General features: G+C 34.5%; 1 protein-coding gene across 4 annotated transcripts in view; it reads left to right on the top strand.

Moving 5' to 3' along the window:
- Window positions 1–23,062, top strand: part of cpx (complexin) — a 249,353-nt gene extending 226,291 nt beyond the window's left edge. For 3 of the 4 annotated variants that reach the window (XM_053763823.2, XM_053763824.2, XM_053763826.1), the window contains 2 exons: window positions 16,170–16,302; window positions 17,393–23,062. In XM_053763823.2, coding sequence (XP_053619798.1) covers window positions 16,170–16,302; window positions 17,393–17,466 — 207 coding nt within the window. In that variant the 3' untranslated portion in view covers window positions 17,467–23,062. Of the gene's footprint in view, window positions 1–16,169; window positions 16,303–16,732; window positions 16,814–17,392 lie in introns of all 4 variants that reach the window. The other variant, XM_053763825.2, reaches the window with a different exon arrangement.
- Window positions 23,063–23,445: the final 383 nt, after the last annotated feature.

Consider the following 23,445-nt stretch of genomic DNA (forward strand, 5'->3'; position numbering starts at 1 on the left):
ATGATACAATAAAGAAACTAAACGAAAATCGGGTCATCCGTTTGGGAACTACGATGTCACAGACAGATACACAGACACACACACACGTTAAACTTATAACATCCCTCTTTTTGCGTCGGGGCTTAATACCGCATGAAAATCCGTGCAGTGGTTTAGTTTATCGCGACAAAGGTACTTCAATTGACTGTTCTCGTAAGAGATGCCTATATGAATATTTTTCTTGTATTATTTTTAAACTGAAATTTCAAATTCTTTATTCAATATAGGATGATATATACATCACTAATTGACGTCAAAAAAATTACTTTCTATTCCCGACTTCCAAAGCGCGGGTGAAGAAGAAGAAGAAACGGCGCAACAAACTTCACCGCAGCCTTTTCTCCAAGACCGTCAATTAACAAAGGTTTATATACAATCTATGTACTTATTTTCGTCCAGTATTTATCACTACAACAAATTTATAGATATATAAGCTCATTCTTATGTAATTGTGCCAGTGTTCTGTAGCGGTTTTGAAGTGGTGGTGGGTGTAATAGTCAAGACGCCTGTGAATCGAAAGGTCCCAGGTTCGAATCACACTCGTGACTTTGTATACCAATCTGATTCATTATAGTCTCATAGACCACCACTTGCTACCGGTGATGGAAAACAACATGAGGAAACCAGCACACCTGGTTATTACAGTGTATGAAATTGAGAGGACAACGGCAAATTGCCGTGTGTTTCATTCCACGTAATGACCACGACCCTCAGCTATGAGGAAACACTACTATGAGTTGTGTTCACGAAATTAGTTGAACAGCTAGTAATGTACAAAGCAGACTTGTACGATTAACTGTGCCATTTGTCCCCAAAACATCGTGCCCAAAGGAGGCCCGCATTGCGGTGTCGAGCGATTGTTTACGAGATCACTTGCAGAGCGTCAGGACATAAGTTGTGTAAATGACTACTTTTTACTCTTGACTCTTTTTTCTTTTCTTTTTCTTTACCTATGTATTTCTAGCTGCAACTGCAACTATATTTGCACACCATTCTATGGTAAAGCATGTTAAATGCATATGTTTTAAGATTTTATGTAACAATTTACACGAGACGCGTGTAATTGTTACATAAAATCTTTTTTTTTTAACTTGTTAACTTCTATACATGCTTATCCTTGGCTGTGACGCCACAAATAATCTAGTCCAAATTTATAATATTACTAGGATAAAGATGAACACACGAAATCAATTACAGTTTAATTGTATGTGTAGTTATGTATACGCGCTCAAATTATGCAAATAAAGATTTAACTTTGACTTCCAAAATGTCCCAATTTCCCAAAGCAAACACAAACATTAGTTTTAGTTCATTATTATGTAAACAAGCACGCTCCCCCGCCATTAACATATTCATGTCATTAACGTTATAATCGACACACGACGGGTCAAAAACATAGTCGTTAATTGAAAGTTTATGGGAACAGGCACGTAAAATCTTCGATTAATAATAAAATTTTATAGGATTTGTGTTTTGTGAGATATCATGTGTTTTTGTCCAGTCGATCTTTCATTTGCTCTAGAATAGGACCACTGCATATCCTCTCGTGGATGTCGAGGCGACTAAGGGACACAACCTTGACAGCTGATATAGATCTATCATAGTTAATCTTCCCAATGCCCATGCGTCAAGTCGTGAACGGATGCTTGCGAATTCTTAATATTTATTTCATTTTGAAAATCAGTATATGAGCACGTTGGACAATAATAACAAATATATAAAGATAAATGTGAAAAATTGTTTACTACTTACTATTATTTTAATAGTATTGTTACTAACATTTACATGTAGCGACTGGGATCCAAAAATATAAAGCTTAGAGTCACCTTATATTTCATTTCGTGTCCAAATCGTTTCACACGTCTTTCCTATTTTTGAACCTTACGCCATCTTAACTTCTAGCTCTATCTCTCTCTAACCTTATCTCTCTCTCTCTTCCTAATGTTGCCATCCAACATACATATAAGTTGTTATTTCTTCTTCTTGCTTGTCGATGGCAATTTTAGATACTAAATTTATTCTTGCCAAAACCGGGCCACTTCGATGCCTTCGCAATAAATAGTTACTAACAGAATGAATATCTGAAACGTATAAATATAATTATTAATAAATAAATATAATAATTATTGTGAACAAATGAGTATGCATATAACTTTACTGGTCTGACTGATAGATGATAAATATATAAATAAAAACTTTATTTCTTAATGTTTCACACAATTACAGACAAAGAAAAATATTATAACTAAAAATACATAAAACTAACAATCGCACTGTGCCATAAAGTAATAAAAAGTTTCAGCTATATGTTACCCAGAAGAGTAACAGCTGATTTTCAGCTGGCACCTTTGAGGTGGCGCGCACGAAAACTAAGGTAGAAATGAATGTAACAGATTCTTAACTTAGGCTAATAATTTATTTAGATTTACATTATATACAGATTTACATCTAATGCAATACAATAGACACTTTAAATAAGAACTTAATTAATAACAAATTACGTGTAATGCCACCTTTGTGAATTCACCCAGAGAACACCCGTAAATGTCAACTACCTCAGATATTTGATTGAGAGTGCGTAGCGCGCGCGTCAGAGGCGCCTTGTTTAAGAGATATTTACATATATGCATTAAATGATACATTATATACCTAGAACTAGCTATGGTTACAAGTAGTTAGGTACCTACCAAACAAATTACTACTGTATATTAACCAACTAAGCCATAAATCGGCGCGGACATAAACACAATTGCAATTTATGCAGATATTTGCACGATAACCGCCGTTTGTCAAATTGAATTGCTTTGTACAGTCGACTGCACATGTACCTATGTAAATACATTGCAATTTCGCTTCTATTACCATTGCATAGAGTACATGTAACTTGATATGTGGATTGTTATTCATTCTCTTATATATTTGTTTAGTGTTTAACCTAAGAGCTTTTTCATTATTTAATGGGAGACAGTGATAGGTCAAGCTTGTGAATCAAAGGGTCCTCGGTTCGAATCCTATTCGTGTCACAGGAGTTTGTATAAATTGACATACAAACTCCTATGATTCAAGTGTGAACGAATCATTGGATTCGTAGTTTTAAGATCGAGAGGAAACTACTATAATTATCTATAAAAAATCGCGTTTGTTGTATTTTAATATTTATTATATTCTGTTTATTTATATTTGTTGTTATAGCGGCAACAGAAATACATCATCTGTGAAAACGTCAACTGTCTAACTATTACGGTTTACGAGATACAGCCTGATGACAGACAGACAATCGGCTACGTCTTGGTGATAGGGCTCCGTTTTTTCCGTCCTTTTAGTATAGAACTCTAAAAAGACATTGATTGTACACTACAACAACAATACAAGATGTAAAAAAAAACGAAAATTTTTTTCTTCCATAAAATGTTAAGTATGTATCACATATCACAAAGGACAAATCACACAGATGTGAAAAAATGTTAAGTATGTGCTAAAATAATTACCCCATTTTTGTCTCCAACATCGAGTGAAGTTAACAAACAACATAATGGCGCCTTCACTCTCGTGCCTCGCAAATTACCCTCAATTTCCACCAGAGGACAGCACTTTGCGACCTCCAAGGGACCTCTCAACCGCTAAAGCATTTTGAACTTTATTCCCATTACAATAGACCTCATGTTGCAATACGTGAAAGCCTCAGAGACGAGTTTTAACTTGTAAAAATAGATGCGGAATAAAAGTGTCTTGTAGTTGTTATGGATTCAGGTTTTATGGTGATTTGTTGTCGTAAATTCGAAGCAAAAGGGAAAAAAATGTCCAGGCTTGATATACATATATATTAGGATACGATAGATTCTATACTCGAGAGAATTTCGGAATATGAAGCGTGTATAGACACGCTATACATACCCCTCTGAAAGGCATAGGTCTATTCAGAGGGGCTACCATAAAACATACACGTAGCACGTCACTGCGTCCACATACTCTCTTTTTCAATTCCGACATACACGAATACGATTATTTCTTGACATTACAATTAAAAATAGCTTTTTTCTTTCGGAGTGGCCACAGAATAGTTTTGAAATAATATCATCGTCGTTTCCGAGTATTAATTCAATGGCCAACATACGCAGTGATGTTTGCGTGGACCAATAATCAGAATGCTCCCCCAATCTTGTGAACAAACATTGTAAGGGTGCTTTTATGATCTGTAATTTAGTGGTTTTGGAGAAAAATGTTGCTATGTAGCAGGGTGCTTTAGATGTGAACGAAAAAAAAACATTGTGAGCATAATAAATTAAAATAATTTTCTCAATAATACGTAAAAATCAATTATTTGTGACCATGGACTGTAATAAAAATAGCCCTTTTCTGCTAAATTAATTGATTAAAAATATCGATATTCGTAATTACCTACTAAGTATTTCTTCTACAAAGTTACAAACAGCTCAAGTAGTATAAATAAAACTGCGATATTTTACGATGTTATGTTAAACTTACCTTAAATTTTCTCCATCAGTTCTTTTAAAGTTAAAAGTGCAGCTATCCTATAAGAGACTGAAGAATTACATTAAGGACTATTAATATAGAAATGCAAGTAAAATGGACGAGTTAAATTGGCGACACTTTAGAACACCCTCACTATTACTGCTTCACCATGAGGCTAATAAAATTTGCTTCCAAAATGGCCGTCAAAGGAACCGAGAATTTCCGCTAATGCAATAACCGCTGGTCAATAAAGTTGTACGGTGAAATAGAAACTTTGTTTTGGTGTAGGTACCTATTTGATTTGATTGGGGTATAATGTCTGGTTATAGCGCATAGTTAGAATATAACACCAGTTTTAGTAATAACACACTTGATGGAATAAAAACCAATTAAAAAAAAAAATAAAAAAACCCTTGACTCCGAAGTTGCTTTCTTCTAGAACATCTGCTAGAAAACAGCTGCACGCACCTTTTTCAAAAATTGCTAACTCTCGATCAAGTTCTTTTTCAAATAAAAAAACTGGTTCAAAAAGACATACAGATACATAGACTCGTTAAACTTATAACTCCCCTCCCGCATTGGGTCGGGGTTTAAAAAGAATATTTAGATGAGAACGATATCGACCTTATGGCTTGACAGTGCTCGTCACGAAGTTTCAGAAGTCGATGATGATTTCATACCTATTCATTAAGGGCGCGGACGCACTGTCACACTTTATGTAACAGAACATTTTTTCTTCACAGTCACATTATCATATTTTGACAGCAAAGATAAATATTTTATTTATATTTTTTTTATATAAATTCAATGAACCTAAAAACCATACGAGGAAATTGCAGAAATACAAAGATATCATTTTTTATAGTTTTAATGTCATTATATGTTATGCCCTTTTTACTCTCAGTGATATTGACTTATGTAAATGATGAATAATTGTTACGATCAAAGAACTCCATATAACATACCCCCCATCTCCCTCCCCCCTAGCCCCCCTCCCGTCTCGTCGTAATGACGCGAGTTATGACACGCTCCCAAGTTGACGTTAAAAGTTTTAATTGTCGCGAGGCGGAGCGCCGCTTGCAGCGGGATAACGCGATCATTGTTCTTTTCAAAATATTGTAGAATATACAAGTGTTTTTGGAAGGCATTTAGAAATATACACAAATTATATCTGCCTCTTTCTCATCCTCGTGTGTTCGTGGTTACATTCGGACGCTCCGAAGCTCAGGGTTCACGTAAAAATCAACCATTAATTTTAAAGACTAGACTTGGCTTTCTGTGCCAACCCTCTTTGGGGATGCTATTGGTGCCAACATATGTCAAGGGGTCCATTAATCGGTCGATACGCGCGGAAGAATTTAGAGTGGTTGTATTGGCACTATTTAATCGCCTCGCACGACATCCACTGGACGATTTGGAGTGGTCCTATTCTAGGGCGGGACCACACGCCACAAAAAGCAAACTCCAAGTTACAAAAGCTAGTCGCCATCTCATCGCCGCAACAGACGCCGCGCCCCACGGAAACGGAAATGACATAATAAGATCACGAACTTGTCTCGAGTGCGCTATAGATTTACAAATCATATTAAGACCTTGATTGGACGAACAAGGGGCCTTCTGTTAGCTTGTTTGATGTTTCAACCGTCTTTAAATATGGGTTTAATTGTTCAAAACTTGTTACATTTCAGCTAACTATAATACTTTGTGATAAAATTCATTATCGATTGTGACAGAATCTGTTAAAATATTTCTATTAATTTTCACGCTAGTGTGCCAGCAATCGCCTTAAATATGGGTTTGAATATATATTTTTTTTATCATAGAATCAACTACTACAACAACAACACTTGAACAAAAATTACATCTAATCTTACAGGGTTAACTTAATGCCAATTACAGATTCTTATTTTGTAAATTGAAATCTTTTAAACAGCTTAGATTAGAAAGAAAAAAAAAACAACAGACAAACGTTACTTTTACTATTGGCAATAGACTAGACTAGTCGTACCGGCGCGTCTATTACATACATAACCACGGCGCTAAATCTAGTTACGAAAATATATCTAACAATTCTATCTATATTCTATTATATATTACATAAAAAGCTGATATAATATTATCGTAGCAATTGTTTAGCAAAGCTACGACCCGTAACACACTCTAAAGTGATGATTGAAACTGAAGTTCTACAACTTCTTTATCCCTAAAAAAACTACAAACACGATACCAACAATGAGAAAAAGATTCAACACACATATTCATACAACGTCAATTATTATTTTTTACGTGTTTTTTTTTACGTTACAACAATAGTTTTATCGACTTGGACGCCGTATGACAATTGCGTACATTTTAAATTATTTACTCGGCTTTATCATCACCCTCGGTTTCGAATCGCGCAAAAATCACGTCATATGAAATAACCAGTATCACAAAGAACTATTAATAAAAATATTCCTCATTTAAAAAGAAAAGGTCTTATATTCAATAGAGGGGACGAAGCGTAAGAATCAATTTGTACTCTAATCTCAACAAATACAGCTTCCTAACAAGTTCTCGTCCCGAGCAAACAGACAAACACACATTAGTCTGCGCAAGCACTCCATGCCTTGAAGAATTTTTTACGTTTTTCCTGTTTTGCTAAATTGTTTAAGATTGACAGTGCACGATTATAAAAGATTTTGTCTATTTTTTAAACCCGTAATAAAAAGTAGCCTATGTTACTTCTGAATGTTTCGTCTATATCTGTGTCAAATTTCATCTAAATCGATTCAGTACTGAGTTTATGTATTGCAAACTAATAAAGGCGAAAGTAAGTTTGTTTGTTATTAGTTTATATTTTGTATAAATTTATATTTAAAAAATGGTAAGCCCTGAGTTTTACGACGCTCACCATTTTTTAAGCCCTTAGTTTAAAAAATGGTGAGCGTCGAGTAGTGACAATCACGCGGTCACGCAACCGATTACCAATTGTCACGAATATTTTCATTCTCACTGATATGTATAACGTTATCTGATAGTTAAATTGTTAATTATAATATAATAAGATAGATTGTGTTTTCATGCGATGGCCAAGTCGATCTATTTATTTAAAACCTAAAATATTTTTAATATTGATATGATAATAACTTGCGTAATAACTTGAGACAGAAGGTCCCATAAGTAGTTAGTCCCTCTAAATAAATGAAGAAAAGATTCATTTATTAAAAATACAAATAGTAAAACAAAATAAAACATAAATAATTGCAAAGTCGAATCAAAAATGCCACCCCGAATTGTACCCGGTTCAAAAGTACCCATAACGCTAGCTGCGTTTCCTCGTTGGATAGCAACTGATAGCCTTTGAACCAAGCACCATCCGGAGCGGTAGTCATATCCACGACACCTTAAACGCCGTCCTATCTCACCAACAAAGCGCTAAATAAATTAATCCACTTGTAACATGGATCTCACAATTTTTTACGGTAGAAAAACTGAGCTGCGAGACTTGGGTTTTTTACAACATGTTTTTGATGGCAGCATTGACATTTCTACACTTCGGCACTAAACTCTGATGTGACTCACACATGGAACTAGTACTCCGTACAACCCTACCTATTTCATGGACCCACATTTATTAATGTGACACGAGTGTGAAGAAGAAGCGGCGCAACAAACTTCACCGCTTCTTTTTCACACTCGTGTTTATTACACAATCATTCAGTCATTCAAATCATTCATTCATTCAAATCATTCATTCATTCATATTATACAAGTTTTTTACAAAAATGTCTTTGTCGTCAAAGAGATTTTTGTAAAAAACTTGTCTGCCTTTGCTTGTTCCTACCCCAACCCTACCTGAGATTACCCTACCACCTAACAAGGTCATGCTTATCATAATAATGCACTGTCATGGTAACTGAAGCGACGTGGGAAATTTCAACTCTGTAGGACAACTGGAAGTAAGAAAAATCTAACTTGCAAGATTTAATTACAGACAACAGACGGGACAGGTGAAACAAACTAGATAAAAGCTTGTAATAAAAACAATTATTTTTAATAAATTCAAAACACTAACATCATAGAAACAAACAATTTCCTAACATCAATATTTCCATACACAAAGTGCATTGTGTTAACCATAAAAAAATGAACGGGATCACTAGTGACGGAAGACTATCGATGATTTCAATATCGATAGTTGACGTCAAATATCTCAAAATTAAATTTTATTACATTTATCTTTGCGTGTCGATGGTAAAATCAAATTTATTTGTTTTATTAATTGATGATTTGCAATTGTTTCCATAATAATAAGTTAGTCAAAATTTTATCAATATCTGTGAATATATGATTTAAAATAATGTCTTGTTTTTCTTACAACTCGTAGTTTCAATAAGAACTACTTGATATTATATGTGAAAGTGTGTCTGTTTGTTTCACGATAGAGTGTGGAGATAGTTGGAGAGTTGAATAAACAATAACTCATAAAATTTCATAGTGATTTAATATTAACTAATTTGGAAAATGTCATAATTTACTATTACCAGTTCAAAATAATCTATAAGTGCTGAAATATCTTAACGTCATAGTATATACAAAAATATTAATATATATTCAAAAATATAAATAAATTAATTAATAAATTAATATATTAGGACAAATCGCACAGATTGAGCTAGCCCCAAAGTAAGTTCGAGACTTGTGTTATGGGATACTAACTAAACGATGCTATATTTTATAACAAACACATATATAGATAAACATCCAAGACCCGGGCCAATCAGAAAAGATCATTTTCTATCATGACCCGACCGGGGATCGAACCCGGGAACTTTCGGTTCAGTGGCAAGAACTTTACCACTGCGCCACCGAGGTCGTCATATATTCTCCCTATTGCTAGACTTTCGATAGTTGATAAACGACAACACTAGAGATTACAGTATGGTTAACAAAACAGGCACCGACGACGCGACGAGCAATATTTCCGATCCATTAGGCGCCCGCGCGACGCTCCGAGTAGCGTCAGCAAAACTGTTATATTAATTGCTTATTGACATTTTAGCACAACGCAATTTTCAATTATAACTTGAAGACATCAGGCAAATTTTCACGTAAAAAAGCGTATATTTTTCTTTATATTACTGATAATAAATGCTTATTTTCTCTGCAAAGTCAATTTGTACTTTTTTCCACCAAATTCATACTAATACCATAAATGCGAAAATCTGTCTGTCACGCGCTTTCACAACGAAACTGCTGGACTGATTTTGATGAAATTTGGTATATATGTAGGTAATGATCCGGGCTCAAACATAGGCTACCGCGAACGGAGGTGCGGGCAATAGCTAGTCGACCGTAAAAGTTTCATCGAAATTATGTGTACGTACGTACAGTTGTCGCAGAAGTACATAACCAATACAATACTTATGATTTTCCAAAAAGAAATGGCTATAAAATTGTGTCTCATAAATTTATGATATCTGTAGCACGATGGACCATAAACTTATTTACAATCCGTAACTTCTGAGTTTCGCTGTTTACGCCACTTCTCGCAAGCCATTTCATAGTTTTATTACTTAAATTCCTTTCAAACTTGTTCCGTAAAGGGTATTTTTAAATAAAGCTGGGTATACGGATGAATGTTTGAAAATATATTTAGAACGCGTGTCAAAAATAACAAATACAGAAGGCAAAAAAAACTCAGATCATCAGAAAAACATAATAAAAAGCACGTAGTAGTTGTTAACATTCAAACGAAAAATTAAAACAATAATATTTAGTTTTGTTATAAATTAGCAGCAGCCATGTTGCTGCTGACGGTACCGATCGACACGAGCCCCACACGCGGTACCTCTTATGATTTTCCACCTTTTTGCTCAAGTACATTTTCGCATTTCACACTCGAGCGAGCCGCAACCGTGATTTATAGGAGAGTTCCAGTGGTAGCGTAGATTGCGAGAATTACTATTTTTTACGCTAAATATATCGTGTTCTACAAGTTGCGCATCATGGCTTCGCTCCCGTGGGAATTTTGAGATAAAATATAGCCTATAGCAATCTGGGATAATGTACGTTTCTAATGATGAAGTAATTTTTGAAATCGGTTCGGTATTCTCGATGATTACCCGCCTAAAACATACTAATATAAACTCACAAACGCTGACCTCTTTATAATTATAGTATAGATTTAGTTTCACACTTTCATATATTACTATTTCGAGATAAAAATTAGCCCGTGTTATTCCAGATTATATTCATATTCATTTATTTGCTAATTAATATTCCTCCTCACAAACTCTCGCGTTTATATTATTAGTAGGATGTGCAGTACAGTATCATGTCTGTATCACTAGTGCTTCGAAACTCAGAAGGCCAAGTTTGGATTGTTGGTGGATATGAGATAAGATTAGGTTGCTATTCGTTCCCTTAGATTTCCTTTTACATAAATATCCTTCAGATTTTCACGTTTCAGATTATTCAAGTTTTTTTCTATAACTATTCTAGCTTTCTAGCAACTAGAGAATTGTTATATAAACCGTATTATGTTATCCAAAAATCATAGCAAAGTCATTGCTGTAACAGTACATACAAGTTTACGAAGTGACCGCTCCGGCTGGTCATTACAGCTAAGCCGAGCTCATCTTGTCAATTCCCGGCCGATGGGATTGTAACCCGATTAGCTGCAGATTGAGAGACTGCAGCCAATAATTATTGTGTCGATATACCAACGTTATCTAACTTATCTTAAATGATTTACTGTTGAACATAGGTGCATAACGCGTAACGTTATAATTTTGAATACCTCTGTGGCTACACTGGAAGTCAAAATTAAAAATGATCTTTTTCAGATTGACATGGGTCTTGGATGTTTATCTATTTATTTATTTATTCTTATCCTTACATATATCTTCCTGAGGAAGGTAAGATACCGACGAAGCCGGGACTAGCTGTTAGTAATCATATAATATCTGATGTGAAAATGTGCCTGTGAAGGTCTAATTTCTGGATAAATTTTAACAAAATGTCTTTGTCATTAACTAATCGAACGCTTCTGGGACTCAACCGTGGAATTTATAACAAGATGGCGGTAAATAAATATCTATAGGGACTTCAATTTCGCGTTGATGAGTTTGTGATCCGTTTACTGCAAACTGGCTGATAGCGAGGGCATTGACCCGCTGCTGTGTCTGCCAACGTTACGTCTTGCACTCGCGATTACTTTAAAATGTCGATATTTCTCAGAATCCCGAATAAAATTACAGGAGATGCGAAGTAATGTCGCCGTTTTTTTATAAATTACTTGCGGTCCGTCCCGGCATTGCTCGGCTAATACTGTAATAAATTATATAATTTATAAATTATAAATTAAAACTGTAATAAATTATATAATTTATTGAATTTTCATCGATTATTTTCATGGTTACATGCAGTATGTAAATTACCAGTTTTACATGACCTAAAAATACGATTGCCGTCGTCTATTCAGTTTAATTACTTTTAACGAAGCTTCATAACAATATACAGTAAAACATACAAGTTGAACGACGACATTCAGCGTCGACGCAACAAAGCACTAAGGAGCTAGGGCTGGATCCCAACTAAGATTTTCCTCATGTGCTTACCGCCATCTGCACTGACTTTAGCATAACAAACCCTATTTTATTATGTATAATACATATTCATCGCTAACTCTAGAAAGGGTATGTTTAATGGTTTTAATTATAGCAGTTTCTCTGAAACTAAGGCAGTACGTTACAGAATTATACAAATTACTTGTTATTACAGCTTGTATTCAAATTGGAAGACGTTTAAATTCTAGATTTAGTTACAAACATCGTGTTGTTTGAGGCGGTGATCGGAACGTCAAGTCTCGAATTTATCATCGCGATTAAAAAAAATCTATAGTTTTTGTTGGTTTGTTCATAAAGCTATGTATTAACGTAATATGCAACGTATGTGTTTAAGGCTTTTGTAAATTAGGTTCCCAAATGAAAGAGATTTAATAAAGTCGTTAACAACGTTTATTGGTTGGAAGCCAGTGAAAAAAATGCTTAAGTTTATAACATTTTCAAAGTATATATCTAAATGTTAAGTCGCCAGCGCCATCTAACTATATTATGTTAAACTTAAGTTATACAATCAATTTGAAGTAAGCAAGCCATCTTGTTATAGTTTGGCTATCTATCACTAGATGGCGCTATCGTAACAATTAAATATTACATTAAAAGAAGAATGAACACGACGATGGAAGAAAGAAGCTTAAGCTCATGGATGTGAAATTGACTCTAGTAGGGAGTCCGTTTTCACACGACTCCCTAATCGAGTCAGGTTGACTTCTTTGAGGCTTATTCAACTGGTGAAGAAGAGGAAACAGAAGAAAGAAGATTATTGTTATTTGTTGTAAACATTAATTTGTTATCGGTCCAACTAAAATTAACTCCCGTTGTTGAAAACATGTATATTTTTCACTAGTCCTAATTAAAATAGTAGTTTTATAATAATTTCTGGTTCTGGGTAATCTAGTATACATATGATGATTTATAAAAATATGGTTGCACTCCGAGAGTGCCGGCAGGAGTGACAACTTGAATATTAACGTTGTGCGCGAGTTTAACATTTTTTACCCATCATAAAAAGTGCACAACGCCCCTAAAGAAGTTTTCGCTTCAAAAATAATATTACGCTTCTCTTACTGTAAAAGAGGCGTCACTGATATTTTCAAGAGAATGTGATGTTAAACATAGACAAAAGAAAAATATCTATGATGTTAAATATATTTAAATTTGATTAGCACTGACGTAATGTAACGAAGGCGTAATAAACTCTAGTCATTGCCCAGAGCTTCTAATGTCACTCTCCACAACTACCTATCACCAGAAAAAATTGACGTGAAAGAGGGACAAACTTATTAGAAGTATACGATAAATCTTCTTTATAAAACGCCATTGACGATTTTAGACTGTTTGACGAAATCCTACTGGAACCGCATACTTTTGGAATAAAAACCCTATGTGTTAATCCAAGGTATCAGCTACCTCTATACCAAATTTCATAATAATTGGTCCAGCCGTTTGATCATGTAGTTGTAACAAACATACCGACTCTCGTGTTTACAATGTTAGTAGAATATCTATGTCTATGACAAACAGACACACTTTAATATTAGGTAATCTGAAAAATGAGGATTAATATTGAACAAAATGAAGACACGAATCAATTTAAAATATAAATTATTAAAGCAAGCTCAGTAATCCCGAGGAGGGTAATGAAGTCCCGAGGGATAAGTGGATGGAATTATATTGCGGAGACACGTCTCCCTGCTGCGGGGTGGACAGGAACTGGGGACTGAGTGACGGAAAACGCAACGTATTTCGACGTGGACGAAAATCATTGCAAAAATAATGTTAATTTCTTTTTGTTCTTTTTTTACGTCTTAATTTAGATATATTTACTAATAAATATATACTATTATACTGTATTTTGAAACATAACTTTTCATAAGTTTTTCTGGTGTTTCTAATTAATCTCTCTGACGACAACGAAAGCTTGTGTCAAAAATGACATATTTTTTTTTATATTTACTTTATTCAGTGGAGAATTTGACCTTTTTCCCGTCAGTCAGTTTAAAATTAAATATGAACCATCTGTCCAGCATCCTTGGTTTGTGAGCATTTAATGAGCTCCCGAAGGAGACAATCCTACTGTGGCGTAGCTATCGGAGGGAGATGGCGCAATACTTAGGGGCTACAAAGTTTTGAGAGCCCTTGAAACCTGAGCCGAAAGTCGTGAGACAGGCTACATTTGATTGCATAACCTGATTATTGGCTTATGAGTTGCTAGCACGCCGTCTGTGAGAAAATGTTTAGTTTTTGCTTTACTGTTAGACCGGATATAAGGAATATTGCCCAAAAACACAAGTTGTAATAGTACAATAGGCGGAATTAATGCTAAAATAATCATCGTTTAGTTAATGTTGAGCCCCTGACATATTTTGTATCAGGGCAGATGGATAGCTACGCCTTTGCAATTCCAGTAAAATTAAAATATGGCCGCGATAGGGGATTACGCAAAGAGGATTGCTTTCCTCGGAAATTCTTTCCAATTAAACTGTGAGAAGGGGTCTTTGATATAGAAAAAAGCAGTTTCAACATTTATGTTTCATTCTTGAAAACTTTACTAGAGTGGCCCCCGGGCAGCGTTGCCAAACGTCCCAATTTTGGCGGGACGTCCCGTTTTTGACTCCATAATTTACTATCCCGCGCGGGACAGCTCTGTCCTGCTTTTTTTATTTGTAGTCAGAAGCAAAAAAAAACACTTCATCGGAACATTTTTGTACACATATTATACCTCTGTTCCACTCCGAATTTATGTCCAGATCGTTCACTCTTCAAGCTAGTCGAGTCTGGAACGCCTTGCCTGATGATATTAGACATATCTCTAACAGATTCTCCTTCAAGACGTTGCCTCCCTGTGGCGCGTTGGAAGATTATTTTTATTTATAAAACGACATTTTTGTATTTGTGTTTTTTAAAGTTTCAAGAGAAATAAATAAATAAATATATTAGGACAAATCACACAGATTGAGCTAGCCCCAAAGTTAGTTCGAGACTTGTGTTATGGGATACTATATTTTATAACAAATACATATATAGATAAACATCCAAGCAGAAAAAGATCATTTGTTCACAATCACTTCTCTGATTCTATATTAAAGCAGAATTAGACGTCTTTCTTTTACTTATTTATAATAGTTGTATGTATCTATGTAGTATATATTTATGTATGTATTAAATTGTATGTAGGTACACTTTGTATTTTATTCATGTAGCTATTATTATCGCTTTAAGTCTTTCTGTTTTTCCCGAAGGTTGACTGGTAGAGCTTTTAGCGTTAAGTCTGCCCATTGTACCAATTTTGGTAAATGTATTTATTTATTTATTAAACTTTATAAATAAATAAATACATTTCCTTTCAGTTGTAACATATGACTGTGTTTCCCCTATATCCGTCTCATTCACTATATTTATATTATTTGTATGGTAATAACATTTATTCCCATCCTAATGTATCCCAGCAAAGCGTTGCAACTCAAAGTCACTAACAAAGTAAGATACGTACAGTCAGCAACATATTTACATACACTGCATAGCCCTCTCTATGCGGTATATAATAAAGGAGAGCTTGCATATTATTTATTTTGTCGACTGTACCACAGAGCGCAGTGGTTACGCGTAATTTCCCATAGGACGCAGTTCGATTCAGTCTCGCCACAAATGGATTGGATTTACTCATATTATATATATTAATAACCCGAAATTTGTTTTGCTTCATATGAAACTGTATTTTCTTCAAGTCGTTGTTTGAGGACAGAATATATATTTTTAAATCGTTGTTACTACGTAGTTACGTTACAAGAATAGTTATTCTTGTTACAAAAAAAATGTTTTCTTTGCGACATCTTTCTAATTGAGATTAATTGTCAGTTTATCGTGTTACACTCGCTCATTGCAAACAAGTCGAAAGAAGTACACTGGTTATTATTTTTACAAGTGTGTTATTGCTAATATTGACGATTAATTTTATTCCAATCGCCTTTCCAAATCCAAGGCGACTTTTACGAATATCTTTTGGAAAAAGATAGCATTCTACTTACATAGTTCCCTTCTAATCCACAGTACAAAATCCCCAAGAAGGAAGAAGTGGTGGAACAGCAGCAAGCCGAGCCCGACAACCCTCTCATGAGGAAGAAGAAGACGCCGGAGGAACTGGCGGCCGAGGCCGAGTTGGAAGATCAGGATGAGTTCACCAGTAAGTCTCTTCAATATTTTGTTTTCCACTGTGGCGGCAGACACGACCAAAACGCAACGACGATGCAAGCACCACAACACCACGGTTAGATGGCGCTACGGTCGACTTACAGTAAAAACCGACAAGCCTAGAACGCGCAGTTGAAGTGTTTAAGATTGTGTGCATAAATACAACCAAAGACATGACACCATCAGAGCTGTAGCATTTTATAAACAGCGCATCTAGCTCTGACGTGAAAAATTTTCACTTTGTTGTAGTTTTAACACCTCAAACCCACAGTATATATAAAATAATTCAAAGTTTAAAAAAAACACATGCGTATAAAATTGTTTATTAATTATTCGAGTCTTTGTTATTTTATTGAGTTATTTATTATTATTTAGATGAATAATTTACTTCTTATTTACTTTTTTGTTTACCAAAATCTCAGGCAAAATGGGAAAGAAGCGCCGTGGACGCCACAAATTGCAATGCAGAATTCTGTAGAGTTGAAAAACATGTCGCAAATGTGGTACGTGCCCAACAAATCTATTGGTGATGGACATGTTACTAATGGGAGACTAACTGAATGGGTGCTAGCAATAGATTGCTTGAACTAACAATGGTGGAAGGATTCAAAATAGCTTAGAGCAATGTACAGGTTTTTCTAGTTTTGGTTTAAACATTACTAGCTGAGATATTAATATTCCTTATGAAGGAGTTAAACTTGTGCTTCGGCTTTGGGATGCTTATGGGAATAATCAAAAGGCGTTCTAACTAAAAATAACTCGAATCATCAACATTACATACTAACAAATTCAAATATTATTGAAGCTAATACTACTTACTACTTCTTCAGTCTAACAGAATACTCCTGATAATTACGAGTGTACGAGTATAGAATAACCTGCCGTACTATCACTCAAAGGCGGCTAATTAGCCAGTTGGCCAAATGTCAAAGCTTAGCTGCTTTTTAGTGATAACAATAACCTCCCAAGTGATAAAGCTTGGTAAGACGATAGGGTGTCTTTTATTGAAATAACACACATTTTTCCACAATTAATAATGGATGAAAATAAACAATTACTAATCAATATTTTGTCAATTCCAGAATTGAAAAACACCATCGAGACGCAAGTGAACGAACTGAAATCCCAAATTGAGAGCAAGTGTGTTATGCAGTGAGCGGCCCGACTTATTTACCCAGAATACATGATGTAGCTGTAAGGTCATGGTAACCCATCCATTCAGGAACGCACCCGTATCACTCGCGCTCAACACAAGACAAGGCATACGGCCAACTAGTTCCATCGAGCTGGGATATCAAATTTAGCCATATTTTTGGAGCAGCATTTTTGCGTCTCTTGGCTCGATATATAGAAGGCTTTTCATCAGATACCATAAATTTTTCCAACAACTTATTTGTATTTATCAATTTTAGGAAACCATCAACTAGTATTATTACAAATAACTTTGATATCTACCATTTATTTATGAATGATCACACTAAAGCAATGTTATGAGTACATGTGCTTAGGCATCTATTGTTAATGTGAAGTTGACTTTTGATTCTTAGTTTGTAAATGTGTCACATACACCGACGACGTTCTGACCCAGCTTGCACAACTAATTGGCCAAAGTGTTCGCGTCTTTAAGTAGGATATCCCAATTCTAAATTTTTCGGACGGTAGATGGCTAGGCGCGCGTTGGTGCTTAATAATGAGCAATAATATTTTTATACATTCATAAAATTGAGAACAGCCCTGTCGTTTTACGCGAGGTCAAAAAGTCAAAGCAACACTCGAACCCGTTTTATATGTTGAAGCATGTGATATATTGTTATTTAAGTGTAAAGAGGAAATAATATTAATACCGTGATTAAAGGGATGTAATTTAGGATTAGCACGCGTGTATCTCTCTCTTACGCTACTATCTCTTCGGCTGATCATACTTACATTGAAATAACAATGTATTGGAGTTTGTTCTCATCCAAATTCCGCGTAATTTTTAAAGCTGCAACCTTTCGGTCTTCTTACTCGACTTTTGCCTCTAAATCTTTTGCATGCGTGCTTTTGCAGGTGTATTAAGTAATTGTGTCAGTGTATTCTGTATATACCAATAATCGACCTAGCCTTAAAAACCACATCGAAAATATAATAGGTACAATTGTTGAACCTACCCAGTCTATCACTGGAGTTATATTGCATGTCTTTAATATTATAAGATCAATGTTGGTTTAGATAAATATAAATGTAGACGTACACTTTACGTTGTTTGACCGTTGCAGTAGCGTAGGGACGCCGTTGATCTAATGTTTTATCTGAGAATCTTTTAGTCTATGGTTATGCATCTAAAGAAGAAAATTTAACATTCAACTCTTAATCATCGGTGGTTTTATCTTAAAAAGTCATCGACGAAATTAATGTTTAATTTTTTTGCTGAAAGATGCTATTTCCATAGAATACAAGTTTCTTGTTTTTATCGGTGTTTTACGCTTAGGAGTAATATATACACATGTGCGAGTGAATTTTTCGAGCGATTGTCGTTTCTGGGTCTCGATGGGGCAGTTTTTATTATGTCAGGCCAAAATGGACTAATAGTGAAACGCTAAACCATTAAACATTTAAAAATCTTCTCTCTAATACTCAAAAATGTTTTTCTATTTGATTAATCTTTCAAAAGGGCTAAATATTCCTAAATAACTTCAGTATTCGTACTCGTAACTCACTAAACTTTCTTTCATTCTATTTAAGCGTAACAAATTATTTGTCCAATTTGCTTGAGGCTATGGATTGGGTGTCACGGCTAAAGAAGTACTTGGTACAGTACTCCAGTTTGATCTGAGCGAGTTGTTCGAAACATTTCCTCCACTTAAGCTGCAAATGCAAAAGATTTGTCATCGTCAAAAGCTGTGATATATAATAATAACGCTGTACGCAGGGGCGACATTCATTCGCCCCTTTCGTTAGCTTCTTGAACTTCAAATTTGATCTTCTATCGTGTATTCATTGGATCTCTCGCTCTTTCCTCTTCTTAGGCTACAACTCTCAGACACGAATCAGCACATCATGTATTTCCAAATATACTTTAATTAATTTCATCAAATTCATCGGTTCGATGCAGCGTATCGCTTGCTATACATTATTTACACGAGTTACTATCAGTTCTTTAAGTTTGAAATTGTCAATTATCCCTATCCTCACAGATCGTATATAACTATTCAATATACACACATGTAAATAAAGATCAATAATTTCTGATTATTTACTGAGATGCTATTTTCTGATGTATAAGATTCTAAATATTTTCTCGCACTCTATTGCACATTGATCTATTTTCATAGCTTCTTTCAATAGTACCTTATTTTGTGCACGCATAGCTATGATAATCTACAATCTCTATGTATTTGAATATATATCAAATGAACTATATATTAAATAAAGCAAAGATGGGCATCGCTTTGTCAAAGCACTGGACCCGTCCGTTCCATGATCAGAATTCACATTCTTAATATTGTTAAGGTATAACTTTAAATTTTCACAGTGTATGTGTGGTTAGTCTAGGTTTATCATATATTACAAACATAGTTCAATGTATGTGCATGGCAATTCTAGCTAACGGTTGTTCGTAGTTGACTAAACAATAATAGGATAAGTCTCATCCCGTTGCAAATGAGTTTACACGACCAAGTACCGTATCATCATCACGTCTACATCTTTCTCCTTGTACTTGTAATGTGTTAGCTACTTCTATATTATCGCTACCTATTACCCTATTCTAACTTCTATCTTGTCTAGCTGTAACCCTAGCCTCTCCTTCGTTGTTAACTCATTTATCTAGATATAGATTAGGAAATTATTTTGGTACGTAGTGGAGTCTAGTTACAATTAAATCATTGGATTAAAATCGCTAACTGTCACTAATTTAAAATAAGCGTTTCTTCGGTGTTGCAATTGTTTGCATGGATGAAGTGTTAACTTTAAGCTCTTTAAAAGTGTTTTCAGTGTCGTTTTCTCTTTCGTCCATTTTGTTTTGGGGTGCAAGAGCTTCAGTAAAGCTATATGTCTATGTAAGCTTTCGATGTTCAATGTATAGTGATTATGCAATTAGATTAACGTTGCTTAACGTAATAAGTCAAGGAATTTGGGTGATGCCAAATGGTTGTAAAATTACTTCGGATTGTATAACTTCAGGCTCGGTTCGATGTTTGGAACTCGATGGAGAGTTGGAAACACCGAACTATTCTCCGCTGTGAGGAATGTTACCAACTTCTAAGACACGAAACATGCTACTACTTCAATCTAACACTACTATCTCGTTATTTAAGTCTCAAATTCACGTTAATTATGGTTATACTTGCACACGACATCAACTTATTAACATTTCTTTGAAAATATAGTGAATTTATGAAGAGGTTTATACAAGGTAGATGTGTAGCTTAGACATTATATCGTGCGTTATTAAAGAATGATTCAGTTTTGAAAATCACCCGTAGAATAATTTTAAGGAAATCAAAAAGCGACTTGTGACCAATTTTAGATTTTTTCCTAACAAAATCAGTTTGATCTTATGACTTTCATACTCAGGGTAAATATATATATACTTGCTGTGACTATTATTGTTGTCTATTTATAATATATTCAGTTAGATTATTTAGGACGAATATATGACTTTTTGGCCTTCGAAGGCGTCACATCTCAAGTGAGACATTTCTCTTGAATTTATTCCTGTTCCTCTGCCCAATAGTAGGAGGTTTTGAATTTTCACTGTTACTATTCCTTAGAGGAGTTAGACTTTACATTTTAATACATACCTTGTTAAACATTTTATTATAAATTAGCATATGATAGTTGCACTAGGTTTTAATATTAGGGAATGATTTGTGTCAGATTGACGACCTTTTTGATGTTAAATCTGATGAGATACTGAAAATCAAAGACTTTGGAATACCTATAAATGTTTTTGATGATTTTTTGTCAAAAATGTCGGATGTATCTGCAAGAAGAGGCTTTAAAGGGATCGATAGATTATAAAACAACATCATTTATCATACGGATGACAAGCATAACCTGAGGATGGCAATAGTATAATAGACGATTAGAGACAACGACACTACACAAACATAAGAGCTTCTAACACTTATTCAGTATTACTTTTACCGCCTTTGCAAATAACATTAAGATTAAAGAACTGATTACCAAGTGCCACGGTCGTCTTAAGCACTTCAAATTCTTCGACAAAACAAATTCTTTGTTGTTTGCAAAGGATTACAACTCATTTTGATGTGATCTCCTTTGAGATCTTCTATGTGTTATTAAACGTACAGATAAGAAAATAAGTTGGCGCACATCTCTACTGCCTGTTTCTAATATCTGCCAATTGTTGTGAAATATTTCCCGTGCGTTATTTATTTTCTCATCTGTAACATTGTTTGTTTACTAGGTTACGAACACTTAGTGCGTTAGCTTTTAATATTAGTGACATATAGTGTTAAAATTGCAAATTTACCGAAATCAAAGTGAATATTTAAAAAAATATGTAAGCGAAAATTGAAAATGAAATTTGGAAACCATTAACTCTTGTATGAACGAGGTTCATATTATTGTATGTTGTATTGTTATTATAAAGAACGGTTAGTAGATTTATCCAAGATTACATTAACTTAGAATTATGGATGAAAAACGAAAAAAAGAAGGTTATTGTTGAAAATGTTTTTAGGTATTTAAAATCGGATTGAGCTTCTGTGAAACATGTTGTTGACCTAAGTTAGGTTTCGTTCGCAGTTTCTGGCTACGATGTTGCCGTACGACACGCACGACCACGTCGCCATTAACCTATAATCTGAGCTAACAGAATCTAACACCAGTGTTAGCGATTAACACAGCCGAAAAAAAAGAAACTCAGCTAATAAATTTACCTTATAGGGATATAAAGACACATATTTCGTCATATCAAATATACAAGGGCGATATTTGTACAGATATTTGTCTGCGGCTCTGAGTGTGATGTGCCTGTTTCTGTGTTTGTGTCCAACGGACGCGTAATTTATTTATATATTAGGTATTTATATATCACGTGATTTTCAAACAATGCTATTTACAACGATGTCTTTTCATTGATTTATTGTCCAAATTAAATTACAGATTCGTATACAATGCAGTAGAAAAAGCATATTAAAAACAGTACATTTTATTGAGACTCATAGCACATCTGCAGTAAAACCTATGTGAATTCACCCAGAGAAAACACGAATGTTTCAAATGCCTCAGAAATTTAGTAGGAGAGTTGTTCACCCCAGTGCCGTTGTCTTCTCACACGGGTGGAAACAACACACAAAATTTCTCATTTTACCTATTGAAAAATTCCGCAATCTTCTCACAATTGTAATATGAGCGGTTGAAATTTTAAGACTTCAGGTTATCGCTACGCATACGAGTATCTCCATTCGTTTTGTGCATTAAAGGTGAATTAATCTCAAATGTTTCTATGACTAATCAAATAGGAAATGACACAAAGCTGAATATAGTTTAATGGTGATTGATCGTCCTAAATGTCGTTATTTCAATATTTGTTTCACACAGTCTACTTGTCACTTCAGTAGTGTCTTATAGATGCTTGTTTGCGCTCATTTATCTAATGTTGCAAATTGTTGCGTTAATTTAAAAGTACCTATTAGTTATAAAATTTAGAGGTAGCCATTTTCATATGAGCCACGCGGTAAATGTGAAAATGGTGTATCTACCAAGTTGTTAAATAAAAAATAAACTACATTGTACCACCAGTTATTTGTTTTATTTACACCTTTTTAATTAACTACGTAATCGAATCGGACCAAGAATCATCTTGAAAGTAATTCACGGGGCTACAAAAGAAACATGAAACACGTAACTCGTTATTGCGTCAGTTCTCTCTTTTATTTTTTATTCATTATAGCATGTGGACGTTAGTAATGTGCTACTTGTTTCGTGGTAGGCCTTCAGGTCGTAATTATCCATACCTATTTGTAATTTGCCGACACAATATCACTGTAATTCTTATGAAAATTATCTGCAACTGATCCAAAAATGAATAAAATATCCTCACGTAAGTAGAATTGAATTGATTTAAGGGATTCGGGTAATTATAAAACTAATGTCTTACTACTGTCGTATTTAAACGAAATGC

This window comes from Plodia interpunctella, chromosome 24, assembly GCF_027563975.2.
Source record: "Plodia interpunctella isolate USDA-ARS_2022_Savannah chromosome 24, ilPloInte3.2, whole genome shotgun sequence".
Taxonomy (NCBI): Eukaryota; Metazoa; Arthropoda; class Insecta; order Lepidoptera; family Pyralidae; genus Plodia; species Plodia interpunctella.